The 14,585-nt window shown below is 39.7% G+C and overlaps 1 protein-coding gene across 3 annotated transcripts in view; it reads right to left on the reverse strand.

Annotated features, from left to right (window-relative positions):
• KLHL32 (kelch-like family member 32) overlaps positions 1 to 14,585 on the reverse strand; it is a 358,168-nt gene that overhangs the window by 74,181 nt on the left and 269,402 nt on the right. For all 3 annotated transcript variants that reach the window (XM_006865850.1, XM_006865849.1, XM_006865848.1), the window contains one exon: positions 6,341 to 6,556. In XM_006865850.1, coding sequence (XP_006865912.1) covers positions 6,341 to 6,556 — 216 coding nt within the window. The remainder of the gene's footprint in view (positions 1 to 6,340; positions 6,557 to 14,585) is intronic.

The raw sequence follows: 14,585 nt of genomic DNA on the forward strand, positions 1-14,585 counted from the left end.
GACATATGTTGTTGTTGTTTTTGTTAGGTACCGTTGAATTGTTTCAAACTCATAGCGACCTTATGTACAACAGAACATAATACTGTCCGGTCCTGTGCCAACCTCACAATCATTACTACATTTGAGCCCATTGCTGTTGCCACTGTGCCAACCCACCTCATTGGGGCTCTTCCTCTTTTTTGCTAACCTTCCACTTTACCAAGTATCATGTACTTCTCCAGGAACTGGTCCCTCCTGATAATACTTTCAAAGTATGAGGGATAAAGTCTGACCATCCTGGTGTCTAAGGAGCACTGTGGATTCACTTCTTCCAACGTAGATCTGTTTGTTCTTCTGGCAGTCCACGGTACTTTCAATATTCTTCTCTAACACCATAACTCAAAAGCATCAATTCTTCTACATTGTTCTTTATTCACTGTCCAGCTTTCGCATGCATATGAGGCTATTGAAAATACCATGCCTTGGCTCAGGCACACCTTAGTCCTCAAACTGACATCTTTGCTCTTGAATATGTTAAAGAGGTCTTAAGCAGTAAATTTGCCTAACGCAATACATCATTTGATTTCTTGACAGCTGCTTCCATGAGTGTTGATGTTTGATCTGAGCAAAATAAAGTCTTTGACGACTTCAATCTTTTCTCCAATGATCTTGACGTTATTTATTGGTTCAGTGGTGAGCATTTTTGCTTGCTTTCCACTGAGGTGCAGTGAGAGGTCTGACATACAGTATTGTTTGAAGACCTAGCTTTTTCTGGCCAGAGGTTCATATGGATCAATTTATAATTTAAGAGATAAAAGACGAAAAATGAGCATCCTCTACTTTCCAACTATACAGATGGGGCAGCTTTTTATTTGGGTTCACCTTTTGGAACTTTTAAAAGGGAAAATGGTTAAATCCAACTGTAATGTTTGGTGTTATAGATAAAAGTCCATGAGGAACTCGTCAAAAAGCACTAAATCTGAGGTTTTTGACTACTTTAAGCAATATTCAACTTATGTCTCAATAGATGTAAACTGAATGTGTTATTAACAGTATGACTTTTGAAGGCAAATTCCCAACAACAATTTGGCAAGGAAAAATGCAGTCTTTAAAAGGCCAAATTCATTTTGTAGAATATTTTTCTTATGGCTAGGCTTCGTCTCTCATGCTTTGGACACATTGTCCAGAGAGAACAGTCGCTGGAGAAGGATGTCATGCTGGTAAGATGGAGGGTCAGAGAAAAAGAGGAAGACCCCTAACGAGATGGATAGGCCAGGTGGCATCATTGATGGCGTCAAGTGTGGCGGCAGTAGTGAGGTTCGCCCAGGATTGGACATTGTTTCGTTCTGCTGTGCATGGGGTTGCTATGAGTCGGTTCCGACTTGATGGCACCTGACAACAACAACAATACAGACTGAGAAGGATGTCTTGTTACCCATTCAAAATATTTTAATATGAAAACTCTGCATTATTATTTTTATTTATTACTTACAGAGTATAAGAAGACAGCATGGGCAAAACACTGTAGCCGCAGCCTCTGCCTCATATGTTGTTGTTGTTGTTAAGTGCCATCAAGTTGACTCTGACTCACAGTGATCCTGATAGGATTTCTGAGGAGCAGCTGGTGAATTTGAACTGCCGACCTTGTGGTTCAAAGTGACCTTGCGGTCCAGTGCATTATCCCACAGTACCACACCCGGACTCAGGGAACATATAATTGAAGATAAATGTAGACAGAATCTTCCCTGACCCCAAACCAGGAGACACAGTCCCTCTTTGCCAAACTAAAATGGAACACAAGTATGATAATGGAATAGACTTTCCCTGTTAAGGTCTGACCTAGTTTAGGTCACATGATGCCAATCATGTGACCACTGCATTGTTTGGTCTTATTATTCACTTAAGTCCAGGCAGAGATGGGCTCAAAATATGAGTACAAGGTCCCTTCAACCCCAAGGTTAGTAATGGAAGAGCAGTACTGACCTATGCACTGTTCTTCTAAATAAGGAAACATGATGCTTTGAGATAAGTCTCCACTAAATGTAGAAAACAAGTTACTAAGTTAGTAACTAAAGGAAAAGTATAACTGCTCCACCTGCAGAGATGCAGCACAATGAAATTGGTCTAATCTAATCATTCTACATTTTTTTGTAAAGCTTTTTAATCCAGGATCCAGCTTCAAACACTGAGCCTATATATAACAGAGAAATGGTACTCAAGAAATAGTCCATTTTATTTCCACAAACTATCTCTACCAATTTAAAAAATATTTTTTCTTGTTTTTCCTACTTAAGTGATAAAATAATAATTCAGAGGACTGGATTGATGGTTTAAAATAAAAAAGGTATCTCCCACTTGGCATGAGGCCAAGGAGTGGGAACCGGAGTTCACAAACGTGTACTCTGCCCAACACACCAGCATGGTGTGTTCTGGGCATTTAGTAATTCTCAATAAATACTGGTGTGGAGGAGTAGGATCAGCACTGGACTGCGAACCACAAGGTCAGCAGTTCAAACCTGCCAGCTGCTCCTCAGAAACCCTATATAGGGTTGCTATGAGTCAGAACCGACTCGAAGGCACTTAACAACAACAACAACCACACTATGTACTGATGATGGCTAGAGACACCTTTCCCCTTCCTAGCAAATATCAGTGTTTACATTAAATTCAGGTTTTCCATAAGTTATATTCCCATGAAAAGAACCTCTCTTTCATTCTGGTGAAAGAGAACCTGAAGTAGAAGAGGTAGAGACTGTACTTCCCTGGGAAACAAATACACAAAACAATATCTGTGATCATTAAGCACTTCTTATGCTGGTGTGATACTGTAGGATAAGCACAGACTGCTAACCACAAGGTCAGTGTTCAAACCCACTTGCCACTCCAAAACCCTAAGATTTGGAACTGACTCAATAGCACTTAACAACAACAACAATGAAAAAGAAAGAGATTGAATAGATGGTAGTGGTAGAAAATTGTTTCATTATTTCACTTCACCTTTTATGGCAGAAACCCATCTCAGGATTGTGAAACTATACGTTGAATCTAACAGGAGAAATACAACAGGACCTTACTGAAACGGAGTCCTAAGTTAGAACTATAACCCAACACAAAATAAAATTGGTGGCGATTTGCCAGGTCACGAATTCAAGTGACCTCGTGTCCCGTGCTTCTTCGTGCTCATTTTCAGGCTCCCTTTTCTCTGGACCCTATAACCTCTGCTTCTTCTCCCCAGGAACCTGAGAAATCACTGGCCTTGAAACCTAAGGCCCAATTTTTTTAGCTGAATTCAACTGAATTAAAAGAAAAGAATATTTCTTGGGAGAATTTCTATGTCCTTATACATGTAAGATGTGTATATGCTGCAAGTTCTTGTAGTACTTCTGAATATAGAGCAAGTTAAGCAACAGACCAGTAGTTTCAGGCTATGGAAGGCAAAGACAAAATCGTCTAAGAGGGACCCAGGAGCCCTCTGCGAAAAGGGAGAAGACTTTAACTTTTAAGATAAAGTTGAAAAAGGTCAGATGGAAAAAAAGAATGGATATAAGACATAATCTTTAGGGATTTCACAGGTTCACAGAGCCACAGAATAGTTATTGCAGCCAGCAGCACATTTTATCAAAGAAAGGGATTGGATAAGGGAAATCAGGAAAAAGTAAAAAGCGCGTGTTCAGTAAGGATACTTTGGAGGGTCATATCACACGTCTTCAGGCCCAGACCTCATGAAGTCTGGTGAATAATGAAAATTAGACATTTCATAGGGAATAGAAACAGGGAATGTCCCAGGTTTCATTATCTGTAGGTAGAGGAAGAGCCACATGTATAAACGTGCATGTGTGTGTTTACTGGGCTCACACTTAGGTTACTGCCTGCACATATTTAATCAAATAGCACTATATCTCTGTGTCAGCTTTTCTATTACCTGTCCTACTTTGTGCCAATTTCCTTTCTCTTCTCTAACACTCCTTGCTTCACTGTTCTTCTTTAAGACATGGGATGGGGATTTGTCAAAGTCAATGAGCACTTTATTACAGTGAGAACGCTCCGTAATGAACAATTCACCAATTTAATGAGATTCTGTAGATCTGTCTCCAGCCTGTCCATCAAGTTTCACTTCTATAAAGCACCCTGACACTAATCCTCTGGCATACCCAATCTTCACCCTGGGCTGAATATTAGATTCTTCCATGGTATATTGCATTACTAGTATAACCTTAGCAAAAATTATGAACTTAACTATACTTGAGGCAATATAGCTGGTCTGATTTGATTTTTCTCTACTGGGTTGAGTATGAGGGAATTACTTATTTACTAAGATAAAGCAAAAACAGTTTCTTATTGCCTGATGAATGCTTAAATGGATAATATTTATGGAAGTCTTTTAATTCTTTCTTGAGGACCAAGTATAAAAAAATATATTGCCTGCAGCAGGTCAGTTTAAGAAATTCTATATTACAGTATTAGTAACCTTTAGTGAGGCAATTATGATAACTCTTAAGTGGACAGTATTAAATTTTTTTGACATTCAGAAATCTGCACATTACCATGTTGATCACTGGCAATGCCTTCAACCGTGCCACAGAGAGAGATAGAAACCACAAGGATGGCTGGCTTCAGATCTCAATTCAGTTAGAAATAATTAAATGCAGAATTCATTCCAAGTCTTCCTTCCTTTGGGAAGCGAAGCAAAATTTGGCTACTCTCCTTTTGAATTGACCAGTCAAATTCTGGTGATTTGTGTTTATAGGGGAGAGTAGAAGACAATTGAAATGCCAAACACTCATGTTCACCAGCACTTTCAACATTTGCCTGAACAAACATTATATATATATAAAATACCTAATAAGAAGCAAGATTTTACAGCTTAATTCTCCACCCCCTCCTCTTAGATTTTCTTTGTCTAGACAAAGTGTGGAGCAGTGGAGAGACAAGGCAAGAGTCACTAGACTTAGATTTAAAGCTTGGCTCCCCCTGTGACCCTGAGGGAGGCATGGAAGCTTCACTTTGATCACCTGGAAGATGGGGGCATGATAATAGCCCTCCTTCAGGCCTGTTGTGAGGTACAACAGTAAGTTTATAAAGAGCTTGGTCCCCAGAAAGTCCTCAGTATACTACAGCTCCTGTTGTCGCTGCTGGAAGTAACAATAAAAAGGAAAGTTGTTGATTGCCGATAGACAGAAGAGAAGGTGGCATCAGGACATAACCCTCAGTAGTGAAGTCAGATACTGGAACATTAAGAGCTATATATGACTTCATTTGGGCCAAAATTAAAGTACTTTCACAACGTACTTTAATAAGATTTGATAGGATACAAGGAATTCACTGCTTCATTGGCAAGTAGAAGGCTTGATACTTCCCCTTGTATTTCATATACAATTATATTTCAAATAATCACAAAATCTTGTGAGTATAGAGTTCTAGAAGTCACAAACTGGCCACCCAATGGTTCAGAGAAGCAGAGGGACAGCGCAAGAGGTAGAAAGATGGGCACTAACTGCTCGCACCCAAAGACAATGTGCAGGTTGTTCAAGAAGAGTCACTGGGGATGAGAGAAGTGATCAACTTCAAAACACAAACATCCGCCTGTCCCCTGGCCAAAGGATATACAAAAATAATTCTACGACAGGTGAAAAGGCAGAGTTTGCGAAAACGACAATGAATGCAGAGTAAGTAAGGAAGGAGATTCCCCCACCCCTCTGCAATGCAAAAAGAATGTGGTTTCATTAGATTGTCATTAGAGTGTCATTTCGTTAGATATCCAGCTACTTTCCAGTATCATTAGATATCTAAGCTACATTCATAAGAAATGTTGTGAACTGTTTATAGGAAAGCCCAGAATTTATTCTGATTCTACTGGTCTTAAATATGCATGATTATTACTTTACAAACCATTCTTTTCATCTCCATTTTAAGAAATAATTTTTGTCAGGGGGAAAAAAAATCCTTTGACTGTTTCTGAGGTCACAGTGAAGGTCTGCAGGGCCTCACCTGTGATACCCGGAGTGACGCTGAGTCCTTTAAGACATCTAAACCACAAAAACTTAGGTTTCCAACTCCTTGCTTATCAAGGGAGAGTAATTTCAAGGACAGGGAGCATGGTGACTCCATTAGATAAGCACTGGTTTGAGCCCACCAGCTACTCCAGGGGAGAAAAATGGGCTTTCTGCTCCTGAAGATTTAAAGCCTCAAAAACCATATACAGGGTAGCTATGAGTCGGAACCGACTCCACGGCACTTAAAAACAACAAATCAGGACAAGGACCACCAGATAAAACTGTCTCCGTTGCTCCTCAATCCTTTAACTGTTTATCATGTCATGCCATCTCAAGACCAAAAGAGGACCCATACAGAGTACCCTTACCTGCCAGATCTGCTCTTCACTCAGGGATGTGAGACGGTCACTTTTGAGGACCTCCTGAAGCAGACAATAAGGAAGCGTTAGAACGTCTTCAGGGCGACTCTTCAGGAGTTCAGAGAGATGCTTCACTAAGAAATCGATCACTGCCTTCTCCAACAAAGTGAGGTTAAAGAGGTCAGCAAGTCTGTACAGATCCAAGTAATTAAAGCTATTTAATTCCTGGGTGCCAAAAAATAAAAATGAAAAAGATCACTTAGAAATCTGTTCAAGAAAGAGCAGACAAAAACAATTCAAATGGACTCACCTAAGTTTGCAGGACAAGGGTGGACAAACTGAACATACCTCATTATTAATTAAAAAAAAAAATCTCAGTAACAGCAGATAATGTTCTAGATTTCATCATTTTCCCTCCCTTTGCTCCCCCTAAAACCAATATACTTGGGTGGCTGTATGCTTCAGAGTCACATCTGATTCATAGCAACCCTGTACAGGGTTTCCAAGGCTTTATGGGAGCAGAAAGCCTCACCTTCCTTTTGAGGAGCAGCTTGTAGATTCGAAATTACTGACCTTTGGGTCTACACTACCAAGGCTACTTCTTAATAAACCCTAGAAAGGGATTTCAGGTTTCACTGGCTGAAATGTTACTTTGTGATATTTTAAGAAATATTTCACCACATGAAGACAATGACTATTTTCTCCTTGCCACATTTTACTGCTTTCAGGTAGTGAGTTTTTCTTTCCTTCTGAAGAAGATGTGAGGGCAAGTAAACAGAATTTTTCTAAAACTTCAAATTAAGTACACCTCTGAATAAAAACAACCCATCCTGAAGGCAGCCTAAATGCACATCAATTGAAGAATGGATAAACAGACTTTGGTACATACACACAATGGAATACTATGTTACATTGAAGAATAATGATGAATGTGCGAAACACATGGATGAACACATGAATAACACGGATGAATCTGGAAGACATGCTGAGTGCAGTAAGACAATCACAAAGGAACAAATATTGTAAAACCTCAAGAAAAAGTTTTCATAATAAAAGAAACATTCTTTGATGGTTACCAGGACTGGAAGGGAAAGGAGAGTATGCTACTGGCTAGAGCTTAGACACAAGTTAACTCAGGTGATGAGGAGGGCAATATATAAGAAGAAGGAGGTTGGCAGAAGAATAATGAAAATAGGTGAAGACACCAGGAAGTATGCAAGGGCTAAAGGGGTTACAGGTGGTGGTTATGTGCCGTGGAGTCGGTTCCCACTCATAGTGACCCTGTACAGAGTTTCCGAGGCTATAAATCTTTACGGGAGCAGAAAGCCTCATCTTTCTCCCACGGAACAGTTGGTAGTTTCAAACTGCTGACCTTGTGGTTCGCACCAGAGCTCTACTAGTGATATATATACACAACATTGGAATAACAATGTGTAGACATATGGACAGAGATACAGGCTGAATGGGTATGGGAGGAAGAGTGGGATATAGATTTCTATATCTCACAAATATGTAAGGATTTGAAAGATGGTATTAGTACATGGATAACCACAGGGAGCAAGCAGAACAACTGTAGTTTTATGGAGAGGATTGCACTAATTGAGATCAAACAAAGCTTAAGATCTGTTGAATGTAAAACTGATGATGTTGTCTGCAAACCTTCACTCAATTCACAAAAACAAAAAACTCATCAGAAAACTTTGAAAAAGCAAAAACAAGCCTATGCTAACTCAATAAAATTAACATACAATTTAAATAAAAAGCCAACAACCCAAACCCACTGCCATCCAGTTAATTCTAACTCCTAGTGACCCTTGACCCTCAGGGCAGGAGAGAACCATTCCATAAGATCTCTGAGGCTGGAAATTGTTAAGGAAGCAGAGAACCTCCTCCTTCTCCCCAGTGGCTGGTGAATTTGAACCACTTACCTTTAACCCACTGCACCTCCCGGGGCTCCTATTTTACATATAAGGTTTCAGGAAATGAGGAAATTTCTTAGAAAACAGACTTTTACCTCAAATAATTCTATAGTGAATCACCTAATATGAATGATTTATAATTGATCTTTTTGTTGTTGTTATTGTCTTCCCCTCCTTTTCAAAGATGGTCATCCTAGCAGTGCTTTGTTCTTTGGGAACCTAGTCTGTACAAGTCTCAAGGATCCCTGGTGGAGCCCCATAAAATTTGACTCTTGGAGTCCTGGTGTGGACTGCAAAGTTGACTTAAAGCTTAAGGCTGAAACTTAACAACAACAATAACATCAACATCTTAAATAAAGAAGCTCTGGTTCTCTAGTGGGTTACAAGTAGGGCTGTTGACCGCAAGGTCAGCATTTCAAAACTACCAGGCACTCGATGGGACACAGATGAGGCTTTCTGCTCCTGTAAAAATTTACAGCTTCAGAAACCCTATATAGGATCATTATGATTTAGAACTGACTCCATGGCACATAATCACCCCTACTAACAACATCTTACATAAGGTTCCCTGGTGGCTCAATGGCTAAGTGCTTAGCTGCTAACCTAAAAGTCAGTGGTTTGAATCCATCAGCCACTCTGAGGAGAAAGATGCGGCAGTCAGCATCCATAAGGATTGTTGTTGTGAAGTGCCGTCGATTCGACTCTGACCCATAGCAACCCTGTATAGGATTTCCAAGGAGCAGGTGGTGAGCTTGAACCGCTGACCTTACAGTTCAAACAGCTTTGCAATCCAATGAATTAACCCACAGAGCCACCCAGGAGAACTACAGCCTTGGGAATCATATGCGGCAGTTCTACTCTGTCTTATAGCTCACTGTTGTTGTTAAATGCTGTCAAGTCGGTTCCAAAGCATAGTGACACTGTACAGGGTTTCCAAGGAGCAGCTGGTGAGTTTGAACTGCCGACCTTGTGGTTCAAACCAATTTTGTGGTCCAGTGCTTTATTCCATAGTGCTGCACCAGGACTCCTATAGATCACTATGAGTCAGAATTGACCCAACGACAGTGAATAATGAATGGGTGATGTACAAGTCTCAAATTCTGTAAGCCTCTACCACAACGCTTCAAGAGAGTCCTGGCTGCCCTGGAGCTTTTGCCACTGTAACCATGGGAGGAGCTGAGTGGACAATGTGACTTAGAATATATAGAATGTAATCAGATGGCTATTTACTATAATGATCTAGTTAAGTAATTTCCAATATGCATTTCTCCTTTTCTAGTAGCGGTTACGAATCGGGCTGTTAACCTCAAGGTCAGCAGTTTGAAACTACCAGCCATTCCACGGGAGAAAGATGAGGCTTTCTGCTCCCATAAAGATTTACAGCCTTGGAAACACTGTGCAGGGTCACTATGAGTTGGAACTGACTTCACGGTACTTAACAAACAACAAGTTTTCAGAAAGTATTACAAACTCTTTTTTAAAAATTCTGTCTTAATGTATTTCCTTCAATAATATTTGGAAGTCCAAATGAATATGTCCTAAATCTGTGCATCAGAATAATATATTTGTGGCTAACCTGGTGTGGCATCGTGAGATAAAGCACTGGACCGCAAGGTCAGTTTGAACTATAAGGTTTGTGGTTCAAACTCACCAGCCACTCCTTGGAAACCCTATATAGGGACACTTTGAGGCAGAACTGACTTGACAGCACTTAAAAACAGCAGCATCCACATGTGGCTACTTGGTGCTTGAATTGTGGCTAGTCTCAATGGAGATGTGTTGGAAGTGTAAAGTATACACCAAGTTCAAAGACTTAAAAAGAAACAAATATATATAAATTACGTCATCAATCATTTATATATTAATATGTGGAAATGATACTATTATGGATATATTAGATTGTTGTTGTTGTGCTTGTTACATGCTGTTGAGTTGGTTCTGACTCATAACAACCCTGCATACAGTTTCTAAGGAGCAGATGGTAGGTTTGAACTGCCAACTTCAGGGTTAGTAGTCCAATGCTTATCCTACAGCGCCACAACAGGACTCTATATTCAATTAAATAAATTATTATAATAAATTCACCTGCTTCTTTTTACTTTTTTTTAAGTGTTACCATTAGAAAAATTTCAATTATATATGTGGTTTCCATTATAATTCTATTGAACAGTGCTTTTCTTAAAAGAAAAAACCATAAAATTAAAAAAATTGTAAAAAACAGCTTTTGGGGGAATAGTTGCATCATTGTCATGGCTACCTGATAATGTTTTCTCCTTTATAATCGCATTTCTTTTGGTGAGATATGACACTTTAGTGATATTCCTAACAAGAGTCAAGCTAGATAACTTCAGGGTAAGTGATGAGATTCTTGCTCTTAATAGCTCTATTTGCTAACATGACTGAAAAGGAGTACACACTTACCTTTAACATGAAGTTTACCACAAATGACCACTAAAATCCATTATAACTCAACTATCTAAGGGCCCACTCAGAGTCATTCAATCAAAATATCCTGGTTTCCCATCTAGCAGATTTTATCCAAGGAATCCTGAAGCTTTCTACTCCAGTAGACAATTATTTCAATATTTAAATGTGTTCTCCAAGTCTGACTTTGTGGGATTAATACATTCTACTTTGGGAGGGAAAGAAGGTATTAGCCTTGAAGGTGGCACTTCCCTAAAGCACTTTAGGACCATCTCCTTTGGATGAGTAAGCGATTTCTGCTAGGTTCATCTCTGAAACAATTTTAACTGCTTTAGGACCCTACATACCACTTCAATGTCTTACTAAATTAATCTGCAGTATCCTGGAGATCTGATGGTGGTATCGATGACCTTCAAGTACCCCAGTATTGTGCCCATAGGGGTAGCTCATGGTCCCAGCGCAGTGCCCAGAGACATACACAGAGAAGTGCGTATGCCCAGAAGTCCTAACAACCATGTCCCTCTAAGCAGGAGATGGGCTGACAGTGAACAGAGAGTTTTTCCTTCAGGAAGATATACACAACTATGAGTTTGGTACTAGAGCCTGTAGTAACAATAAAAAAATCTTGATTAAGCATCTTTAGATCATTATATGGGGATATGTTTGATGTTAAAAAATGAACCAAAACTCAGTCTCTTCCAATTAGACACCAACAATGTCATACACAGAGCCAGAGAATCCTGGTGCTGCATGGTAGGATAAGCACTGGACTTCAAATCACAAGGTTGGCTGTCCAAACCTACCAGCAGCTCCTCTGGAACCCTATACAGGGCCACTATGAGTTATAATCGACTCAATAGCACTTTAACACCAACAACAATAGGAGTCCTGGGTGGCACTGCAGGATACTGCACTGGACCACAAGGTCAGTTTGAACCTTAAGGTAGGTAATTCAAACCTACCAGACACCCCTCAGAAAACCACAGTTGCTATGAGTTGGAAGCAACTTGATGGCACTTAACAACAATGTTGTTGTTGTGGTTAAGCGCCATCGAGTCGGTTCCGATCCATAGTGACCCTGTATAGGGTTTCTGAGGAGCAGTTGGTGAGTAACAACAATAGGGAACTTAAAAAAAATTGTACTTCTTTTATGCTGTGTGATGGTTTCCTTTGAAGGAGATTGTTTAATGCTTTCTTTCACAATCCTGAAATATTTTGGTTTCCTAAGGATACTGTTTTATATAACCCTCAAGCGCAATTTAACAAAGGATTTCAAGTTTGTTAGTGGACAGCCACAAAGGCTAAATGGAAAAGTTTCAATGGCTGACTGAACAACAGGGAAGAACTAAACTGACACCTATGGGAGGGCGCTACACCATTTAAAAGTCTGCTTTCCATCCTGGCCTTTTCATTTAATCTCTCTTCTGTTTGAAAACATAATTTCTCCTAATCCAGAGGTTTCCATCCCTTGTCATGCCTGATGATCACCTGAGCAGTTAAACTGCAGAAAGTTGGAAAAGAAAGCTGCCTTCACTGAGGTCATCCAGCCATGACACACATGACACACACTCCTATTACAAGAACGGGTCTCACTCAGCCTTTTGGCTAAAATCATGTGTAAGTAAATTCTTCATCAACAATGCTGTTTTTAAGGAATTCCCTTAGAAAATGAGGGAAGGGGTAAACAGTGGTGCAATTGCATTGAAATGCCCAATTCTCACGCTGTAGATCGAAAAACAACTTTGCTTTGGAACTAGTGCCATTGTGTTTCTAGTTATAAAAGTAATAAATATTCAGTTCATAAGATTCAGGAAATTGTCCTTCCATCATTTTTTTGTCATGACTTTCTCTTACTGTGTCCTAAATTATTCTTCTTGCTTTCTGTAAAGAATCCCTGGTGGTACACTGGTTAAGCACATGACTGCTAACCAGTTAGAACCTACCAGTCACTCCACAGAAGACAGATGTGGAGGTCTGCTTCGGTTAAGGTTATGGCCTTGGAAACCCTATGGGACAGTTGTGCTGTCTTGTGGGATCATTAAAAGTCAGAATGGTCTTAACCAAAATTGTTTTTTTGTGTGTTTCTTCATTATTAAACTCCCAATTTTCTCCCTGTACAAGATTCTGACCATATTAATCACTTGTTATTAATCACCACATATTATTACCCATTAGTTCCTGTTTCCTTAAAGCAGTAAGTCCAGACTCAGTAATCCTGCATAGTCCTCCATGACTTGTACCCTGTCAACCTTCTCATCCAGCAGCACAACAGTCCTGTTCATCCTGGTTTAGCTTTGGCCGTGACAACTGCCTATTCAATTACATCATGTGCCAGGACCACATCAGTGCCCAGGAAATAAATGAGCAAACAAATAGGCAAGCCCTAGCCCTCATGTGGCATAGAGTCTACTGAATGATACAGACATTAATAAAAAAAAACAAAAACCAACTCACAAAAATATGGAAAAGAATAGCTATGGTCAAGGTTGCAAAGGACAGGATACAGGGATATGAATGTCCATCACAGGTGATTTAACAGAGTGTAAAAATTGAGTAATGGATCTAATAGCTGAAGAATTAGCAGATGCTTACAAGGCAAAAGGGTGAGGTGGAGATAAAGGTGGGATTGCAGGGAAAATGTTGGAAACAGCGGAAGCACTGTGTGCAAAGTTCTATGTATGAGTTGATTCTATCCACAGCCTATTATTGTAAATGGAGTCAATAGACTGTTGTTAAGTGCCATTGAGTTGGTTTTGACTCATAGTGACCCTGTATGGGGTTTCCAAGGAGTAACCGGTGGGTTTGAACTGCTGACCTTGAGGTTAACAATCCAGTGCTTATCCTACAATGCCACACCAGGACTCCCAATAAGTTGTACACTTGTAAAAAGTTGAACTGGCAAAGTAATGTAAGAGAGATATTTACCCCTCCCAAAAAATGAAGAAGAAGAGTAGGTGTTGAGGCTGCTTATGTACAACCAAAAACTTTGTGGGATTTTGTTCCTTGGTTTGGAAGTTCAGAGTCACGGTATCTTTTGACATTCCAATTAATATGTCAAAAAATGTGTTAAGTGATTCTGTTCTATCCCCTAGTTCGCAGCATAGTGTCTGGGGACTTAAAAGTTTGCAAGTGGCCATCCAAGACATGGAGTCCTGGTGTGGCACTGTGGGCTAATGCGTCAGACCGCAGTCATTTGAACTGCAAGGTTGGTGGTTCAAGCTCACCAGCTTCTCCTTGGAAACCCTATGCAGGGTTGCTATGGGTCAGAATCAACTCAATGGCACTTAACAACAACATCCAAGACATGGCGATTGGTCTCTATTTGCCTGGAGCAACAGAGGAAGGAGTCAGAAATAGGAGGACAATAAGAGGACAAAATGGAACATATGGCTAATTGCTTCAAGACCAAAAAAATTGTATGGTGCCTGACTATCAAAATTGAGTGTTTTGACCAGAGATTCAACAGAAAAATATTGATCAAAAGGGGTAAAATGTAGTATAGGTTTTCAAATTCTCATGGACTCCAAATTTGCTAGAGCTATGGAGGTTGGATGAAGCCCTGAAACTATGAAGGAGTTCATGGAAAAATTCCATGATATTTTAATTTAATTTTTCCATAAAATTTTGGAAGCCCTCATATTGGCCTGATATTTAAACCAAAAAGATTCCCTGAAGTCCTCTTAAAATCAAACAATAGTTTAACGTAACTAGCAAACCATTTCTGCCTTGAGCAGTATGCTATTTTAAGAACTATATAGGATCAAAATGACAACTTGAAAGATTAGATAGGAACCCTAAAGGGAGTTTATGTTAATGGAGGAGGAACAAAAGAATGTGAGAACCTTAGCACAGCTCACAGAATGTGATCAGTGTCAGTTGGATTGGTGTATCTTTTTGTTTTGTTTTGATCT

Source organism: Chrysochloris asiatica, unplaced genomic scaffold (assembly GCF_000296735.1).
Source record: "Chrysochloris asiatica unplaced genomic scaffold, ChrAsi1.0 scaffold00084, whole genome shotgun sequence".
NCBI classification, from domain to species: Eukaryota; Metazoa; Chordata; class Mammalia; order Afrosoricida; family Chrysochloridae; genus Chrysochloris; species Chrysochloris asiatica.